This window comes from Rhipicephalus sanguineus, chromosome 6 (genome assembly GCF_013339695.2).
Source record: "Rhipicephalus sanguineus isolate Rsan-2018 chromosome 6, BIME_Rsan_1.4, whole genome shotgun sequence".
Taxonomy (NCBI): domain Eukaryota; kingdom Metazoa; phylum Arthropoda; class Arachnida; order Ixodida; family Ixodidae; genus Rhipicephalus; species Rhipicephalus sanguineus.
The window spans coordinates 8012480-8032958 of record NC_051181.1 but is presented as its reverse complement, the minus strand read 5'-3'; the positions used below and the strand labels follow the sequence as shown (position 1 = coordinate 8032958).

Genomic DNA, 20479 nt, shown 5'->3' with positions numbered 1-20479 from the left:
CAGGTCGGCGGTGCCTAGCGAGTGCACTTCGGTGTAGCCTGTCAACACAGTTTAGCGGTCGTATTGCTTCGCCCGCTTTTCGAGGAATTTTTCAATTGTTGTAGCCTCGTTTAGGAATTCGGTGACTGTCTTCGGTGGGTTCCGCACCAAACCTGCAAAAAAGTCTTGTTTCACTCCCCGCATAAAGAAGCGGACCTTTTTTTCCTCAGGCATGGCAGCGTCAGCCAGGCGGGAAAGTCGCGTCATCTCTTGCGTGTAAATGGTGACGGTCTCATTCGGTAGCTGCGCTCTTGTCTCCAGCAAAGCAGCGGCCTTTTCCTTGCCGACGATGCTCGCGAAGGTATCAGGGAACGTCGTCCGAAAGAGGTCCCACGTTTGAAGGCTCGATTCACGGTTCTCGAACCACGTCTTCGCGGCGTCTTCTAAGTAGAATAAGTCGTCGCGCAGCTTCTCTTCAGAGTCCCCGTGGTGGAAGGTGGTGACTCGCTCATACGTCTCCAGCCAGCTCTCCGGGTCTTCAAACGACGATCCACGGAAAATCGGTGGCTCCCTTGCTGTGGCATCACGACCATTGTAGGCGGCAGGGGGGCTGTCAACGTTTCGGCGGTCGGTGTAACGGTCTTGGGCTACCTGGTGTTTTCGGGAAGGAGCACGTACTCTGGGAGGCTTCTGCCGGCGGCTAGTTTGAGGATCCTCGTTCTCTTTAGCGTCGTCTTCTTCGCGGCTTGGGCTTGGGTCATCTCCCCGCGGAGGCGTCCGGATCATGAAGCAGCACCTCCATCAGATATCACGTGGTCGTGACGTCGACGAAGACAGCAGTCGTCGTATTCAAGATGAAACTCTTTATTTGGCCGAACATGTGGCCAGGAAATGAAAACTCAAGCTACAGCAACACACGCTGTACACTCATAGCGGCGAGCAGAACGTCGGCCATCGATAAACTGCTCATGGCTGGGGCGCGCCGTCTCTTATACATCACACATCGAACTTTCCAGTTTTATCACTGGTGGTCGCGCAAACTCTGGAATAATCTAGACTATCCGCGTCTTGTACGCAATCTTAACAAAGCGATCTACTACAATCGCGAAGCTTCTCGAACACTGCGGCGCAGTCAGCGTCGAGCGTTGATAACCGTCGTTGCTGGTCAAACCCGAATACATCAAAATCAAAGAAAAAGTGGGCGTGGCGATATAGTTGACACCTGACTTTTTTGTGCTTTATTTGCATTCGTTATTTTTCCATATCCCAAGTATATTTATCATTGGAAGAGCGATAACAGAGCTCCAAATTAGCGAAGCGCTTTCGAAAGTTCCAGCTCTCCACTAAATCGAAAGGACTGATCGGAGACTCGTTTCATAGAATCCCTACAAAGACACATTCTTTTTCCGTGACTCCGTCACGGCTCCAAGTGGTCACGTGGCGCGAGATGTACATGCACAGCCTGCTTTGTGTGCCTACACTGTTAACGTCTGAGCTTTCGTGATATTCCGCTATATAGTGCGAGAACTCAATGATACTGCCGCGACAGCGTTGGAGTGTGCAGGGATAGCATATGTCCATAAACGTGGCGTGAGGCGTAGTATATAACCTTAACGAATCTGGCTTGAAATAAAAAATCAGAGCATATCCACGGAGTGAATGATGATGAGTGGGCGAAGCTGCGGAGGTTCATCGGTAAACCGTGAATCTTCCGTGAATTCTGCCCAGTACATCATCACCGACGTGAGATCGGGCGCGTTTATTCTAAAGGTTCGATGAGTTATGACGACTTGCAGCGCACTTTAATTTTACATGTACGCTGTGAATTTTCATTGTTTAGAAAACCATTGCTTAGAAAACATCTGGCGTCTTTCGTTAAGCAGCTGGCGTCTTTTCGTTTTGCTTTAGAAACATCTGGCGTTCTTTCGTTTTGCTTTTACAAAACATCTGGCGTCTTTTGTTGGTTTATTTCATCAATCAACGGCGTTTTGAACAAAATTTTTATTGTTTATTCACGCACAGGAGAAATCTCACCAGGCACTACCTTGGAGGTAAAGAATGGCTGCTAATGGGAATGAGAGACAGAAGAAGTCGGCTTTTAGCTAACGCTGCGAATTTTTTATTGTTCAACAACGCACAGGAAAAATCTCCCACCGGCACCACCTTGCAGGTCAAAGCGTAAGACTGGTTACATACTACGCTACGAGGGACGAACGGGTGCCGCTATAAGGAGCTTCGCCCCTAAAAACAATTAAGAATTCCGTGCTAGGTGGCGTCCCCTCCCCGCAAACTGTATACATCCAATATGTAAATGTCGCGATGCTTATTCGCGCCTTTATTACCAAACTGGAACAAACCCTGAAAATACATCGAAATCTCCTCATCTACCTGCTGCCAGTCATACCCGCGTAGTCCATTCGCCACCTTCTACCAGTACGACATCGTCCGGAAGGCATACACCATTATAATATAAAACAATAGGACGGTACAAAATGTGCATAACATACACTGCGGAAATCTGCAAGGAGGAGCCCTCAAAGAGGAGTTCTATAGATTATATTGAAGAGTGGCAGGACTTTCGGATGCGCTGGACGGCTATGTTCATTGTGCAGAGGTCCACAGAGTCGTCCTAAACACTCTCCAGTGGTGGAAGTCTAAGAGCAACGACTGCCGACGCCTTCACAATTCGCAAGGCAGATTTTGTGCGCCCCTGCGGCTAGCGCAAGCAGTGCAAGAAACTTTAGCGCTGTAGGATATTTGACGCAACAGCGCGTGGCGTTCTCACAGCTGGAATCTCTTGATAATTCGACTTTTCGCGCGATAACATGCAGAGAAATATAGTGTACACTATGCTACAAAAAGCTTATAGGCTGTATGTAGAGCAGTGGTGTGACATATGAAAAGAATGCTGTGAGAAACAATTGTTTTTTTCTTCTGTCGGCTGCTTATACGTATTTCTAAAACTGCACGTGGTGCACGCGGTTCGTTGTAATTTTTATCTACGTTACAGTACTTACAGCAAAGGTAATAAATTTGTCTTTTTTATTCTATTTCTCTTGCTGTGGCAAGGTGCTACTATGCTGAAGAAAGGTGCTACATATCCAGAAGGGAGCACGGTTGGCTTTGTCGTTAGAGCATGCTTTAAATTTCAATAGAGAGCGCAATAAAATCAAAGTGAAGAGAGCTCTCTTTTTGTTGCGCTTCCTATAAAAGCTCCACTCATGCTACAAATAACTTTCCTTGCTGCAATATCACCTACAAAATGCTCTTGATGATCCCAATTGTACTTGCAGAAAAATATGCACAGCATACAACTGCCTAACAACGTTCATCGCACCCAGTATGTCCGCTGAACTGTTTGCACCGTGAGCCCCTTTTAACGAGAAATTACCGCAGGTTAAAGTATTGGGCGCGAGGCCCACCACGGGAGACGTGGGCGCTGAAATCTCTGTGACGTGAAGGGTTGCATCACGTGATCTCACCTTGCTCTGCCGAAGGGAAGCGGATGGTTGAAGGCGTTCTTTTCAACCGCGACTTCGTGGCATTTTTCCTTTTGAATAGCGTTGTTTTGCTCTGACTTCATGTGTGCGGACCTCTATAGAGACTACAGAATCCGGAAAAGCGCAGTAAAAGTCATCGATGGAACGGTACTTTTCTGCTCCGTGCCACAATGCGCTACGTACGTGAAAGAGCCAGGCGTGAGCTCTCAATTTTACCGCTAAACCCTGCTTTGCAAGAGCATGATGCCGCTGTTGACCTGCCTTCTTTTTATTGTTATTTCAAGCCCACGGGGTTAAAATTGACACCGACCACGAATGTTCACATCAAAGCGAGACGCTGCAGCTCCCGCATGGTAGCCTTGTTCACAACAAAAAATGAATGCGCAAACAGTGTGGTTTGTATGTTTTAAAATACGACGCAGCAACATGCGTACACGTGTGAGAATTTGCCGTCATTACGTCAGCGAGTCAAGATAAATCAGAAAAGTCCACTTCTTTTCTCTTTGCATTATCTATGCCCTATCCTAGTCTATTTTGAGCAGTATGTTTTGTGTGTTCGGCCAGCGCGTTCGATAAAGCCTTCTTTTCTATATCATATATGTGTTGCTCGAGTATTGTGCTTGAGCTGAAAGTTACCCGTCTCGCCGACGTAACTTCCCACACAGTCTGTGCCCCCCCGCCTCCCGGTGTCCATTTTAATTGTCCCCGTGTGTTTTCCCGATCACAAGAGTTTCCATGCGACTCTGGACTTCAGCCCATAGGGTTCCATGCTTCTGAGTTGTCTGTAGAATGATCGTTGCCCACAGGCAGTGTCACTTGTTCTTGTCTATATTTGTTCTTCTCTGCGTTCTTCGTCTTCTCTGTGTTGTTTTACGCTACAGGCAATAATGTGGCCAGCTTCAAACACTGATTCACCTTCTAACAACAGCCGCGAAGTGTCATACTGCTTATTGATGAACCTGTAAATGCTGGACACTAATAACTGAAACATAAAGTGGGCATTTAGACCACAGTGAGACACACTTTGTAGCATGCTCATTCAAGTGCGCAGTGTAATACGGCCGGCTGGCACACGGTCCATTTGCTATCGCAATCGACCCTGATCGGGACCGTATCTTTCGATCGCGATTGGCCCCTTTGTAGCAGCTGCAGAACTCAGTCAATCACCGACAATTTTCATTCCTATGTGGCTCGATGCCGATCGAAAGTGCACCGTGTGACAACCATAGAAAATTCGCGCATTAAGGAGCAACAGATAAAAATTAAGATCGTGCCGCAGAGGAACTTGGGGTCACGTGAAATGTTATCTATAGCTACAAATCTTAACGAGACATGTGCGTGCGTATGGCTCTCTAGCGTTTGTCTGCAATCATATCAAAAAGGGTGCAGCTGCATGTAGCTCTAAGCGTATTGTTTGCTTCCTGCAAAGGGTAGAATCGGCTTGCCTCGTGCTTCATAGGGCTATGTGTACTAAACAAGAATGTAAATATGCGCATGCTTGTCGCGTCAACCACGGCCCGTTTTTAGATACAAACCTACAATGAATGAAGTTTCCCGGTTGCACGCATTTCTTGCCGCAAAAATGTTTCTTTGCCGCAAGCACGCGCTACAGACCATTTGACTATTCAATTCCACACAAAATGGTTCGTTACAATTTATTTACAGAAGCAGCGCCCTCGCCTACGTGGCTTCCATAGCAAACGATGCCGGCAGTCAGGGCGTTGTATAAGGCATTAGGAGGCGCGTAACATTTTTTTTCGGAGCAGTTATTTAGCATTCCGTACAGTCACTGGCCAAGCTGCAGCAGTATTTTACCGATTTCGCCGGAGTGAAATATAAAAATAATAACAAAAAAAGGAGACGCGAAAGCAGCTGCGGCCTCTGCGGGTGAGGGCTGGCGGAGCAATCCAACCTTGCACGTCACAGGTATGCCATCGCATGGCGGCGCCACGGTATGTCCTCGCGCCCCATAATAGTTAGCCATGCATGCGCCAACAAAGCGTATTTATTTTCCATTTAAAACGCCTTGCTGTCGATTCCATGTTCTGGCAACACCACCTAGATTATTGGTTCGGGCCCCTGTCAGGCCGGATCTGCGATCGGGCCGGGCCGGGTAGGTGAAATTCTTCTCAGGTTCGGGCTGGGCCCGGGTCTCGCTTTGAGTGACAGGACCGGGTTCGGGCGTATAAACTGGAACAAGGTGCGGGCCCGGGCCGGGCCCTAGCCTTGAATCACGCCCCGTGCAGTGCTCTAACCTGGATAGCCGAGTGGTTAGGGCACTCGCCTTCGGATCGAGGTTACGCGGTTCGAATCCCGCCGCGCGAAGAATTTTTTTTCGGCAAGAATTTTTCTCTTTCATTACGTCTGTCTTTCTTTTCGTCTCTCTGCGCTCGTCCTCTCGTCCATTAGAGGCCTCTACGTGTTTTAGGAGCGAAGCAGAAGAGTGCGAAGAGAGCGGTTCATGGTAATGCTAGTTTTTGTCACGACAGACATTTTACGCCGAGCTGGAACAGCGTCGCCGTTAAAAGGGCCGAGCAAACAAGACACAAAGTTCCAACAACTGTGAACAAGAGATCTTGTCCGTCTTGCATAGCAGCGACATTCTATATTTTACCGCATCATTATTTCTAGTTTCGACGCAATGCGCTGTTGCCTTTTGGGATTTCGTCTTTAACGTTTTGATGGTTGGAGGATTTGTGACTGTACCTGCTCACGTCTCGTCTTCGTTTAATTTAAAGCAATTTTTCATTATCCAGCACCATGATCCTTCTTGCCCGCGACAAGCTTCATTGCCTCGCTGGTTTCATACATGTTTTATACATTATGCTTGCAGCTCAGAAACCCCGTTTTTAATTATTTAAAAATTATGTCCTCAGATACCCGATATAACGAATCTCATTCCCGGTCAGTGTTCAGTGGTTTGTTGCCATCAACCCGAGTTAACGATCTTAGCCACTAAACTTGACTTAACCACGTTTTTTTCTAATATAACCTAGTCAAAAGTGGCGATTTTCTTCTACATTTAGGAGAGACGGGCTCTAAAGCTATCACGTTGAAACATCTGCGTGCTCGTCACGACCCCACTTTATTTTGTCGAGGCGCTCATCCACGGAAGAACGGACTCGGCACTCGTTAGAGCTCACAAATGGCGGTGGTTGCCTTCGTTGCTTACTGTGCTTACTGTGCGTTGATGCGTTCGTTCGGCCTGCCTCGCACAATCACTGCATTCGCTCGTCGCATACGGCTCGCCTGCCATAGAGCTTCGAGTGGCCGTCTATCTGGCCTGCATGCCCTGGAAATGAAGGTCGACATATTTGCACAGTGCTACGAGAACGAAGACGTATGAAAGGAAACAACACAGGCGCTTTGTTGTGTCCTTTCATGCGTCCTCGTTCTCGTAGCGCTGTGCAAATATGTCGATCACATATCACCAACTAGCCCATGCTGCCGTTCTCTCATATGGAAATGAAGGGGACCGTTCTCGAGCTGCCTTCGTCGGCTTTTACGTGCGAGCTGAACGCTTGGGTTGACAGCAAAAACAATGCCGTGGTAGCTTCTGGATGTCCTACGTTACACTTTCGGATACGGAAATACTGAAAAATCCGTTTCTCAGTCTTACCAACTACAATGCCTTCGGGCGAATGAAGGTACTGAAATAAATGAATTATTCACCACAATTGAGCTTTAGCTTCATATATATATATATATATATATATATATATATATATATATATATATATATATATATATATATGTATATATGCACATCAAGCTTTCGCGTGGTCCGATAATAGTATCAGGACAACAGGTGCCCCAATGTGAAACGTACGCAACCATAAAGTTTTCCTGCTACGCGTCTTTTCAGAGTTCGAGGTGCGTGTGCTACGCGCGGCCGCATCAGTGCAGCAGTCTACCGGCTGTCCAGTCATCATCCACCCGGGACGGAGCCCACAAGCGCCCGGCGAGGTAGCCAGGATTTTCGCCGAGGCTGGCGGAAAACTACGCCACACTGTCATGTCACACCTCGAGAGTGAGCCCCTGCTGTTTTTTATGCAGTATTTCATTACTACTTCGAGGAGTATTATTAGCGGGAATTCGCTCACTCCTTGTGTCCTCAGGGCCGTCATGTAGAGAAAAAAATGCCCCCACCTCCCCGAAGGGAATCGTGAGGAAATGCGAATGCATTTCTTGCGCCGAAAGTACACGGCGTAGTAATTTTAATGGCGTAAAGCTGGACACATCGACGCGCTCAAGTGTCTCCCTTTTGTGCGCCTCTTTCAACGAACGCTTCCTACGTGCGTTCGTAATCACCTCAGGGATGTTGCCACCGCCTTCAATGCAGCACAAACGCGTTTAGAACGCGCTGTTTTCAGGCTGTGCCAGGGCAGCACAAACGCTAGAAACGCGTTTCAAACGCGCTGCATTCAGGCGGTGGCGCAGGGAGGAGAGAGAGCGAACGGCGAGAGAACGAGCGGCGAAGCACTGCACCTACCCTCTCCTACACTCTCTCCACACACGCGGGAGCTCCGCCGAGCTCCTGCGATGCGAACGCCCTCACACGCCAGAGCGCGCTCCTCCTCTCCACTCACTGCGCTACTCCGCCCGCACCACCTGCTCCGGTTGCTAGGGGCGAGAATAAGCGCGCGCGCCCGCAGCTGTCGCTATGAGAGAGGGAGTGAGAGCGGAGAGGCGCGCGGACAACGCCGGATGCCTCACATAGCCCGACCAAGAAATGCATTCGCATTTAAAAAATAGAAGAGGCTCGCCGGCTTTCGTCACAGCGTGACGGGGCTTCTTCCTGAATGCTGTTTCTTGGGATAGCTGGCAGAGCATAACCTGATGAAGAGAACGACACAGTAGGGCACTAAGAAAACCAAGATCTCTCTAGCAACTGAAGCTTATTAAAAAACCATGCCTAAATTCATACAAGCCCACCATGCGATTTTGCATCGTCAAGTCTAGGAACGTTTATTTTTGTGCCAAAGCAAGGTGTACTGATACATGTGGTTTCTTGGATGATTATAGCTTGTGCCTCTGTAATCGCTCGCGTGTCTGTTTATTTACAGTGGCTCATTGCACGTTTATTTGAAAACACGGCTGGGCAACCACACTCATTGCAGCAAATCAATAATTACCCGTCGCTGTGCCGCACAGCGTGTCGCCTTTATTCTCTCGGGCAGTCGTATTGACATCTGGCCTTTTGGCAGATGCACCAAATGCCAGCGGTACGCTCTAAGGCACCGTTCCCGCGCAGGCCACGAAAGGGTTTTGATGCGTTTAATGGCATCCTGCAGGCGTTATGTCCAATCATTATCTTCCCTCGCAGAAATTCTGGAACCTTTCTTTTTGGGAAAAAACACACTGTGCCGACTGCCTCTTTGTTCAACCCGTGTGGAATATTATGAATATGTGGGATGACCGGCAGATTTTTCGTTTTGCGGGGAACCTTCTCCCCGATGCTCTCCGGGCTTCGCACTTTATTCAACACTGTACCTGCTACCGATGCCTGTACAACCCGCCAAGGTTATGCGCGCTGCTTCTTCACCCCTATACTATCGCCATATATGAAGATATCTGCGATGTCAAATCTCTTTAGCCTGTTAAGTGGGCACCTGTTTAGCTTACCTAAAAAAATCACAGCATATACACGGAGTGAATGATGATGAGTGGGCGAAGCTGCGGAGGTTCATCGGTAAACCGTGAATCTTCCGTGAATTCTGCCCAGTACATCATCACCGACGTGAGATCGGGCGCGTTTATACTAAAGGTTCGATGAGTTATGACGACTTGCAGCTCACTTTAATTTTACATGTACGCTGTGAATTTTCATTGTTTAGAAAACCATTGCTTTAGAAAACATCTGGCGTCTTTCGTTAAGCAGCTGGCGTCTTTTCGTTTTGCTTTAGAAACATCTGGCGTTCTTTTGTTTTGCTTTTACAAAACATCTGGCGTCTTTCGTTGGTTTATTTCATCAATCAACGGCGTTTTGAACAAAATTTTTATTGTTTAATCACGCACAGGAGAAATCTCACCAGGCACTACCCTGGATGTAAACAATGGCTGCTAATGGGAATGAGAGACAGAAGAAGTCGGCTTTTAGCTAACACTTACACTTCTACTTCTACTAACGTTTCCTACTGGAACATGCCAATGGCTGCTAATGGGGAATGAGAGACAGAAGAATTCGGCTTTTAGTTAACGCGCACGCTGCGAATTTTTTATTGTTGAACAACGCACAGGAAAAATCTCCCACCGGCACCACATTGGAGGTCAAAGCGTAAGACTGGTTACGCACTACGACTACTACGACTACGACTACGAGGGACGAACGGGTGCCACCTTAAGGAGCTTCGCCTCTAAAAACGACGGACTCGGGCAGGGTCCTGTGCCTTTGGATGTACACGTTTCTATTCCACTCCAGGCACGCTCAACGTGGATAGAACGAGATGAGTTCCAGAAACATGTCTGCAATTCAACCCGTTTCGTTTAGAAACGTCAGTGGACTAAGCCATCTATGCGCATCACGACACAGCACTCCAAATGAACGGCGGCAACGAATAATAATATAAAACCTTTAACGTCTACTGACAAGGTTGTTGCGCTCTTACAGCTGAAGGCAATCTACAGAGTTGGAGTTCTTCACCATTATGGCGCGTGAAAAAAGAGAGGCTTCTCCAGAAAAAGCCTTGGCACGCATTTTTGCCAAGTCCCATCCCCATAAACAATGATTCTTAGAGGGCACTAAGGTCTTGGCAGTTCGGTGAGACATAATGGAAACGAAAAGATGATAAGATGCGCATCAGCAGCGACAATATTTTATTTCGAGACAGGCGGCCCTCTAATATGGCACGAAAGCCGTGACTCATCGCGTGTGCACTACCCGCAGATAATTCCTATCCTTACGCGAGATAGCCCAGCTTACCACTCTCTTGAATAATAGCTCCTTCCTGGAAAGAGCGAGTAACGGTCTTTCCACACACACAGTTTTCACCAAGCCTGTCAATTAGTTCCGCTTCAATGATCTCGCGGATTAACCGATTACAAATTTTGTTAACAACTGAGCGGGCATTGAATGCCTGGCTTCACGTGGCCATTTTTGTCGCACTTGTCTGATTATGCATGCAGTTTCTACTTTGTGCGTCCAAAAATCTCCTTCTCATTTTAGAAGCATTGCAACAGTGCCTATGACGTCTACGTGATAGATTACGTGACCAACTATGTAACAGCGCGAATTCAGGGGGTCGCAAACACATAGTGCAGCCGCCGTAGCCAACAACAGCTGCGCCAAAGAGCAAGCGGATTTCTGCGAAGTAGGGCTGCACGCAGCGGCCTTCATAGCAGCTAACTTAATAACGTTTGCTGTCGGGCTAGTTGGTGCATAGCTGAACTTCAACTGATGGCGCAAATGTTAAGATAGGAACGTAGAAGACACGCAAGACACGGACAAGCGCACACTCGCCAAGTGTTTTACGTGTCTTCTACGTTCCTGTCTTAACATTTGCACCATCAATTGAACTTTATAGAAGGCTTAACTCAGGCTGCGAATGATGCTGTAGACTGAACGGTAACCATATTTCAAAACGTCTTTGGAGGAACCATTTCCTACAAGGCGGGAGACGTGCAGCGGATACTACACACACGTAACAATCACAGTTTCAAATCGAGATGCGCTTCTAAAATACATAGTGCTTAATTCACATTTAGGTGGCCTTCCAACTCCGAGTGCAAGCCGAAGATTATGGTCTTCTCCATGTGGGAGAATGTGCGCTGAGGTTTCCTCGCTCGAGGCGAAGCTCTCGGAACAAACAAACAGCCCTTTCATCCTGACTGCAAGCAGAGGATTGGATTCACATTCAGCTGTGCGTGTCTTTCGCGAGTTGCTCGGGGGCGTTTTCTTGCTCCGGCAAAAGGAGCAGGGAGGCGCATCTCTGGACCAAAGGTGCTGGCATGACTGTGAATGAACATCCGGAGTTGGCACCGACTGTAAAGCTGCGTTTACGCGAATGCGCCAGAACACGATTGCAGCGAATTGCCTTCTCTAGTGGATCACATGTAATGCGACGCGACGCCGTGTCGCGCAATACGAGCTCCCTGGGAAGCGGAGGGGTGCCGTCGAAGCTGGCAATTACCGTCCCCCTCCTCGTGATGGATGGTCCGCGAGCCGACTTATCCATCTGAATCCAGCACCGCCTGGTGCGATGCGCCTTCCTTGCGCATTTTCCCTGCTTACATGGATGCTAGAAAATTGATGCGATGCGATACGCCAGTTGTCGCATTTATGCAAGTGCGGTTTAAGTGCTAGCGGCCTGGTCTACGACGGCTAGCTTCTCGTTTCGCATTAACTGAGATGGGTTGCTTAAACCGTATGCAAATAGGAGCTTTGAAAGAAACAACGCGATTCGTCGGGATGCCTCTCGAGACTGTTTATGGCAAACAAGGACATCTGGAAACTAAATGCGACAGGCATTATAACACAGAAGATTCCGGCACCGGTGGCGCTGCGAAAGGAGTTCGGGTAAGTGCAGGGGCCACTTTAGGTCAAGTGGTGTCACATTACCGGTAAAACGCTGTTTCCTTTTTGGCGACCGCTTCACGAGCAGTGTTAGCTAGCGGCGCGGGTTGGTCCGTTCCCCCATACTGTTATCTCTTTTCGGCAGCGCCTTTTTGGTGGAAGGTCAGTGGCTACTCTCAGAAGTCTGACGCTCCTCCCATGCAATTGAGCGCACGATTATTCCCGGTCATCTCTGTCCAAGCAGAGATGAACCGCAGGCAAAGCTTGTACTGGTAATTAAAGCTCCATTTTGTTCGAAGAAAGATTTTCTACGTGCGCTAAACACGCACGTAGAAAATCCCTACCCCGCAAAGACTTGCTCAAGTGCATAGAAGAGTGCATTGATGATTTTGGTGCGCTGGCATTTCAGAACACCGCGTGTGTTGCCTCTAAAGGATTCTTAGACCTTCTGTCATTGTAAATTACATCAACTTTTGTGGAATGAGAACGGAAAAACATGCATCCAGAAAGAAGGTGTCTCTATCGGTCTGCCATAGCTCCTTTTCTGAGCGACCTGCTGTTAGCCAAATTAGACAGGGCCTACTACGGTGTCCATCATAAAACTTTCAGATTTGTGGATCTGATAATCATGCAATGTGATTCACATATCTTTCATTCTCAGGTCATGCAAGTTGTAGAAACTTTTCACGAGTGCCTCTGTCATCTCGTGGTGACGTACGAGCTGCCCGATAAGGACAGCATCCGCTTCCTGGATCCGCAAATGTCATTCTTGGAGGACCACAGGTGCTGGCGATACGAGCCCTGGTCACAGAAGCCTATCCTTCCGTTCTCGTCGGCTCACAGTAAATTAGTTAAGAGAGCCATCGTACAGTCGTGCTTCTCGAACGCTTTAAAGAGGTCTTGCCAACAAGTCCCGGAAGCCAGTCTCCTGGCACAGTCGAAGCGCATTGAGCGAGCAGGGTATCTGCGTCCTTTGCACATTTCTGTAGCTGAGTCGATGCACAGAAAAAGGAAGCGCAGGGGCACTGACGGCGACACAGTACAAAGAACTGTTCAAAAGCGAGACAAAGTGGCAGTCATCCCGTACATGCACTCCGTGTCCCATCGCCTAAAGAAAATAGGGCAACGCATAAATGGGCAAGTTGTTTTCAGTGCGCCCGACAAGTTGTCCCAGTTGGCGAACAGGACCTGTCCCGTGAAGAGACGGGCAAGACAATGTGTTGTCTATAAAGATGTGTATTGGTGGACACTCGGCGAAGACAGTCAATGAGGGGCCAACTTTCTGCACGAGCTGCGTTCTCTCCGAAGAGGGCAACCCACTAGAAGGGGCTGGAGAGGACGACCCACTTCAGAGTTCCAAAGCTTCGCTACAATTACTCCGGGTACGAAAAGGGAGCCGCCTGGCGACCTAACAACTTTCACAATGAGCGGGTCATGGTAGGCCTTGAGGCGCGGCACGTTTACAATGCCGCGCCCTCGACGGCGCATGTCCGAGGATGGATCGATGGGATCGATCAGGTAGTTTACAGGGGATGTGCCTACAACGACACGGTAGGGGCCTTCGTATTGGGGCAGTAGTTTTGAAGAGAGACCAGGTGCAGTGGTAGGGATCGAAAGCCATACGAGCGCTCCAGGGAGGAACCTCGGCTCAGAAGTGATTCTGTCACCGCTAATGCTCCGCTGCCACTCTTGGTCATATGTAGTGAAGGTCTTGGCAAGTTCGCGACACTCTTCAGCAAGTCGGGCGGTAGCAGAAATCGGCGCACACACACACCGATCCGGCTTGTATGAAAGGATTGTGTCGAATGTATGCCAGGGGTGCCTGCCATGCAATAAGAAAAAGGGAGAAAAACCAGTGGTGCTCTGAGCGGCGGTATTGTGGGCGTAGGTGACGAAGGGCAGAATGGCATCCCAATTGGTGGGATCGGCGGCGACGTACATGGAGAGCATGTCGCCGAGCGTACGGTTAAAGCGTTCGGTGAGACCATTCCTCTGCGGGTGGTGAGCAGTAGTTTTGCGGTGAACAACGTTGCTCTCTTTTAGAATGGCTTCGACGACTTCCGACAAGAAGACACGACCTCGATCACTGAGCAGCTCCTGAGGTGGACCGTGACGTAGCATCAATCGGTGGAGCATGAAGGAGGCCACATCGCGCGCTGTAGCCGCTGGGAGGGCGGCAGTTTCGGCGTATCGCGTGAGGTGGTCTACAGCGACGATAGCCCAGCGGTTACCAGCAGACGTCAGAGGAAGTGGCCCATACAAATCGATGCCAACATGCCCAAACGGCCGGTCAGGGCAAGGTAGAGGTTGCAGACCTGCCGGCGACAGGTGCGTTGAAGTTTTGCGGCGCTGACAATCGATGCAGGAGCGAACGAAGTTCTGCACGAAGTGGTACATCCCTCTCCAAAAGTACCGTTGGCGGATGCGGTGGTAAGTTTTCGATACTCCAGAATGCGCACACTGCGGATCAGAGTGGAACGACTCGCATATGTCAGAACGCAGACTTCGGGGTATTACTAGTAGCCACTGGCGGCCGTCGCCGCTGTAATTGCGTCGGTGGAAGAGGTCGTGGCGAAGGGTGCCATGTTGGGCTTGACGACGCAACACGCGAGTAGATGGTGTTGCCGATGGATCAGTCAGCAAGTCTATCAGTGAGGCAATCCAGCGATCCTTGCGCTGTTCGGTAGCGATGGTGTGAATGTCGATGGAAGAAACGGCAAGGGGAGACACTGAGCTGTGGGCATTGTCCTCAGGAAAGGGAGAGCGCGACAGGGCGTCGGTGTCAGCATGCTGGTGTCCTTTGCGGTACAGTACGCGGATGTCGTTGTCTTGCAGGCAAAGTGCCCAACGGGCGAGACGGCCTGAGGTATCTTTCAATGACGACAACCAGCACAGCGCATGATGGTCGGTGACGACATCAAATGGGCGACCATACAAATAAGGTCGGAACTTCGTAAGGGCCCAGACGATTGCCAGGCATTCTTTCTCCGTGACGGTGTAGTTGGTCTCGGCTTTAGTAAACGTGCGACTTGCATATGCCACGACATATTCCGGGAACCCAGGTTTGCGCTGTGCAAGGGCAGCGCCGAGGCCAACACCGCTGGCGTCGGTGTGTACCTCTGTAGGGGCCATAGGGTCGTAGGTCGTAGTCAACAAACGACGGAGCTTCGCGAAAGCGGCGTCACACTCTGACGACCGCGTATTTAGGGGCCCGTTACTTCTAAGGAGCTCCGTCAGCGGCGATATGATGGTCGCGAAGTTTCGTATGAAGCGCCGAAAGTAGAAGCATAGTCCTACGAAACTGCGCAGTTCTTTGACGGAATTAGGTTTGGGGAACTCTCTCACGGCCCGAAGCTTGGCTCGATCGGGGAGGATTCCGTCCTTGGACACGACGTAGCCTAGTATTGTCAGCTGCCGTGCTGCAAATCGGCACTTCTTTAGGTTCAGTTGTAGCCCGGCGTCGCTCAAGCGCGTCAAAACAAGTGGCAGGCGTTGAAGATGCGTGGAGAAGTCCGGGGCGAAATCGACGACGTCGTCAAGGTAGCACAGGCACGTGTGCCATTTCAAGTTGCGCAGAACGGTATTCATCATGCACTCAAAGTTAGTGGGCGCATTACACAGCCCAAACGGCATAACGTTGAATGACAAGGTATCGGTTGTGACAAACGCTGTCTTCGGTCGAGCGTCATCAGCCATGGGGACTTGTCAGTACCCTGAGCGCAAATCGAGCGATGAAAAGAATTCTGCTCCTTACAAGCTGTCAATGGCGTCGTCTATTCGAGGAAGAGGATAAACGTCCTTATGGGTGAACTTATTGAGTCGTCGGAAGTCCACGCAGAACCGCACAGAGCCCTCCTTCTTCGCAACGAGAACGACAGGAGATGCCCACGGGCTGTTTGAGGGTCAAATAGCATCGCGGCGAAGCATGTCTTCGACATGCTCGTTAATTACACGACGCTCTGCTGGAGATACGCGATATGGACGTTGCCGCAGTGGTGGTTGGGCGCCAGTGTCGATGCGATGCGTGACAGCAGATGTGCGTCCGAGAGAAGTTTGCGCGACATCGAACGAAGAACAAAATTCTTCCAACAGGCACAGAAGCTGGGAACGCTGGACAGACGTAAGGTTGTCAGTAATGGAGGGAGCAAATACGTCAACAGGCGGTGAGTCAGATGTGGAAACAGCACTGAGCGTACGGGAGCTGGCACAGTGCGTGTCATCCGGTGCGTCCATAACTTGTGCGTCTTCGAGGGCCCTCGCTCTGCCGAGACATTCCCCTCGCACCAACGTAACAATGTACGGGGATGGGTTCGTAACGAAAATATCCGTGTCGCCCTGAGTGACTTGCACGGTCGCAAATGGCACCACAAAACCTTTCCTGGTGAAAATGCGGTCAGAGGGAGAAAGGAGTGTAACGGTGTCGGAGAGACCGGTGGAATAGACGGACACAGCCGTTGACGAGTTTGCAGGAACTGTGGTGTCGTCCTTGACGAGTACCCTGGTCGCAGCCGATGCACTGTTCGCCGGCGTCAAATTGGTGAATGATGAAAGCTGTATTTCGGCTGGTGCGCAACGAATTACGGCGTCGTGGCGAGTGCGAAAATCCCAACCCAGGATGACGTCGTGAGAGCATGAAGAAATTATGATGAATTCGACGGCGTACAGAGCGTCCTGAATAATGACACGGGCTGTACACACCGCTGTCAGGTGAATACTTTTGCGTTGGCTGTATGGAGGGAGAGCCCGGAGAGTGGCGTCGTCACTTTTCGTAGTAAGCGGCTAAATTTAGCGTCCATAACGGATACGCAGCTCCAGTGTCTACAAGGGCCAATGTGCGCACGCCATCTACAAACACCTGTACTACGTTTGATGGGCTTTGCTGAGGGCTTTGGCAGTTCGATAGCGTCGCAGCCCTTGCCTCTTGGACTGCGACGACTAGTTTTCCTGGTCTCGTGCGACCGGACGGGGCCGCATCGGTGACAGTGAGCGGCGTCTTGGGGACGGCGAACGGCGGGTAAATGGAGACGGGCGTGACGTCGGTGACATAGGCGGCGGCGGCTCGTAATATGGACGGCTGTACTGGCTGGTGACGGTCGATTCGATTCGAGGCGGCTGCATGCGATTGTAATAGCGGGCGACGTGACCGGCGCAACCGCACACAAAGCAGATGGGGCGGTTGTCGGAAGTGCGCCATCGGCTTGCTGGGCTAGGTCCCATCCATGTCGCTGGGCGCGAGGGACGGGGTGGCTGCTGATATGACTGCATGGTGGGCTGCAGTCGTGATGTATGGATGACGTCGGCTTACGCAGCCGGCACACTTTCTTCGGAAGCCTGAGGCTTGGCGACGGCTCCGGCGTAAGTATGGGAGGGAACCACAGGGATTCCTGGGGGCGGCCTGGCGACAACTTGCGCGTAACTGAGCGGCGCAGTCGCCCGAGGGGGCTGGTGGTATTCTGGAATGACCTCTGCGATTTCCTGCTCAATAGCCCGGCGTAGAGGAGGCAGCAGTGTGGTCGACGACTGTTCAAAAGGCTGCGGGTGAGCGAAGGCCAGTAGAGAGAACTGGCGGGCAATCTCCTTGCGCACGAAGGACTTGATTTCGGCGAGCAAGACGGAGTGGTCCGAAATGGCCGACATGCCAGCGAGATCGGCGTCGCGTGATGGAGGTCGGCGCGTCATCAGCCGCTTGCGGCGCAGCTCCTCGTAGCTCTGGCACAGTGTGATGACCTCAGCCACAGTGCAAGGGTTTTTGGCGAGCAACCTGGTGAAGGCATCGTCCTCGATGCCTTTCATGACGTTCCGGATCTTGTCCGCTTCAGACATGGTCGCGTTGGTTTTCTTGCACAAGTCCAGGACGTCTTCAATGTAACTCGTGAAAGACTCGCCAGACTGCTGGGCTCGTTCACGTAAACGCTGTTCAGCTTGCAGCTTACGAACGGCAGGGCGGCCAAACACGTCGACGATGGCGGTCTTGAAAGCGGACCGCGTATTGAAATCGGATGGGTGGTTGTTGTACCATAGGCTTGCGACACCCGTGAGGTAGAAAACCAGGTTGCTTAGTTTGCCTGCCTTGTCCCTGTATTGGGTACGCTGACACGCTCGTAAATTGCGAGCCAGTCCTCGACGTCTTTCCATCCGCGCCGGTGAGAACAGGAGGGTCGCGGATACGGGGGACACCATGACAGCTTGTCGGTGCAGGGGGAGGCGTTTGCTGGGCGGTATCTTGAGTCATGGTAGAGGGCACGGCATGGGATCGCAGCTCCAAGGGCATTGAATGCTGACCGTAGTTGTTTGAACGGCACAGCACTCTCCACCAAATCACAAAGGTGTTTATTGGAGGACACTCGGCGAAGATGAACGACAGCGACAGTCAAGGCGGGGCCTACTCTCTGCACGAGCTGCGTTGTCTCCGAAGAGGGCAACCCGCTAGAAGCGGCTGGAGAGGACGACCCACTTCAGAGTTCCAAAGCTTCGCTACGTCAAACACAGAACATAGTTGGTCGAACGTGTGCAAGGAGTGGTGTACCGGATACCCTTGTCTTGCGGGGCATGCTACGTGGATCAGACGGGCAGATGCCTGAACGAGCGCTTACGTGAGCACGCCAATAACGTACGCAACGGCAAGCATGACACTGCACGTCAGCACGTGTGGGTGCACGCCGCAGTTTCAAGGGACCACTGTTGTGGACAGGAACAGGGATGAGCAAACACGTTGTTATCAGTGAGGCTGCGCAGATGACGCGAGAAATGAACGGTTGCGTTAGCAAGCCATCGGTTTTGCTATCTGGCAGAGAACGGGTTTTTTTAGAATGCGGGGGAGGGCGCAGCCAGCTGCTGTGACTGTTAGTATTTTGCGTTTGTATCATTGCATTTTCTTGGTGTGCTCTTTTTTCTGGTTTTAACTTTCCCGCAAGCACTTATAAGATCATTCTTGTCAATAAAAATCCAGTTGGAAGTCAGCGCTTGTCCTGTGTGTTTCCTTTCCGTGGCCGTCCGTTTTTTGCGCTGTTTATTTCAAGTAGCCCTAGAGGTCGCCCATGAGAACTGTATTTCCTTCATTCATGGTTCTTCATCCTCCAAGTTTTATGGAAAAATTCTTTTGAATAAACATAGCAAAGTTGCTGGCCCATGTCAACAGATGGCATTCAAACCACATTGAGTCTAGAGTGCCTCGATGCGCGCGCCCCCGCTTAGAGTGGTGTCAGCTTTTGAAAAGGCAGGTGCCGCCTCCTCGGGCTTGGCGGCAGCGTGGCCGCCATTTTCAATCCCCCGCCCGGTCACTTGTGCGTGGCCTGCGTGCTGTTGTTAGGCCGGTGCTCGTTTTCCTACAGTTTTATGCGCTCGCTACCGTCACCATGGCCAGGTGTTGCGTGCCGCAGTGCACCAATAATTTTAGGAACGCTGGGAGCTGTATCGTTTTTGAAGATACGAGGTTTCTTTGGACCGTAAAAATCAAACGCGACAAGCGACATCCGAAGAACACATTATGCACCTGCAGCCTGTTTCCGGCCGGTATTTTGAATGGACATGCAAGGATAACTTCTGCGTAATAAATGGACACACTGATATGAGCTACACGCTGAAAATATGTTGGTTCACGTGTGCATGAATCCTGCATTTCACTTCGTAAACATTCTTACTGCACTGGGTTGGTCCTGTATCTGCCTTTGGTTCTTGCTTTCGCTTTTTTTTGTTATGTGAAATGTATCGTGGAAAATTACAGCATATCCACGGGTCAATGATGAAGAGCTTGGGCGAAGCTCCTGAAGCCGTGAAATGTTCAGTGGTTTCGCCCAGCAGTAATCAAAGCGATACGCCGCTTTATTTTTCCTTTTAGGGGCGTAGCTCCTCTTAGTCTAACCTTGTCACGTCTCCGTTGTCCGGCGTATCTCCCGGCAGCCGGCAGTAAACGGCAGTATCTGTCCGGTGGTGGTGGTGGTGGTGTGACCACCCTTACTGCGCATGCGCGTACCCTCTCCACACACCTCCTCTCCACTCCCCCTCACCATTCCCCATGCCCTCTAACCCTCTCCCTCTTCCTTCTCCTTTCACCCTTTCCCCTTCCCCTCTCCACATCCCCTCCCCGTTCCCCTTTCCCATAACCAGTCTTAAAAACGGAGGGGGCGTGCACACATGAAGGCTCCCTAAAGACAATGCGCTGCGACAATACGTGATATGTATCGCCCTCTCCTCTCCTACGCTTCCGCTCTTTCTCCTCCCCCCACTATCTTGCCTCGCGGCGCAGCGGCGCCGACGCAGGCAGCGTCGCGGCAGCGTCTTGATTGAAAAAACCGACCGCTCGCGCTGCACAACCGTTCACTGACCACCCCGTATATATAGGCACTGGATTTTGACCTCCAATGTAGTGCGTGTGTGCGATTTCTCCTGTGCGTGATTAAACAATGAAAATTCACAGCGTACATGTAAAATTAAAGTGAGCTGCAAGTAGTCATAACTCTCATCGAACCTTTAGTATAAACGCGCCCGA

At 50.5% G+C, this 20479-nt stretch overlaps 1 protein-coding gene across 2 annotated transcripts in view; it reads left to right on the top strand.

Annotated features, from left to right (window-relative positions):
- LOC119395585 (phosphotriesterase-related protein) overlaps positions 1-20479 on the top strand; it is a 328646-nt gene that overhangs the window by 192293 nt on the left and 115874 nt on the right. Inside the window, exon 5 of one of the 2 annotated variants that reach the window (XM_037662564.2) lies at positions 7345-7509. The exons of the other annotated variant lie outside the window; for it this stretch is intronic. Coding sequence (XP_037518492.1) covers positions 7345-7509 — 165 coding nt within the window. The remainder of the gene's footprint in view (positions 1-7344; positions 7510-20479) is intronic. 2 annotated transcript variants of the gene reach the window in all.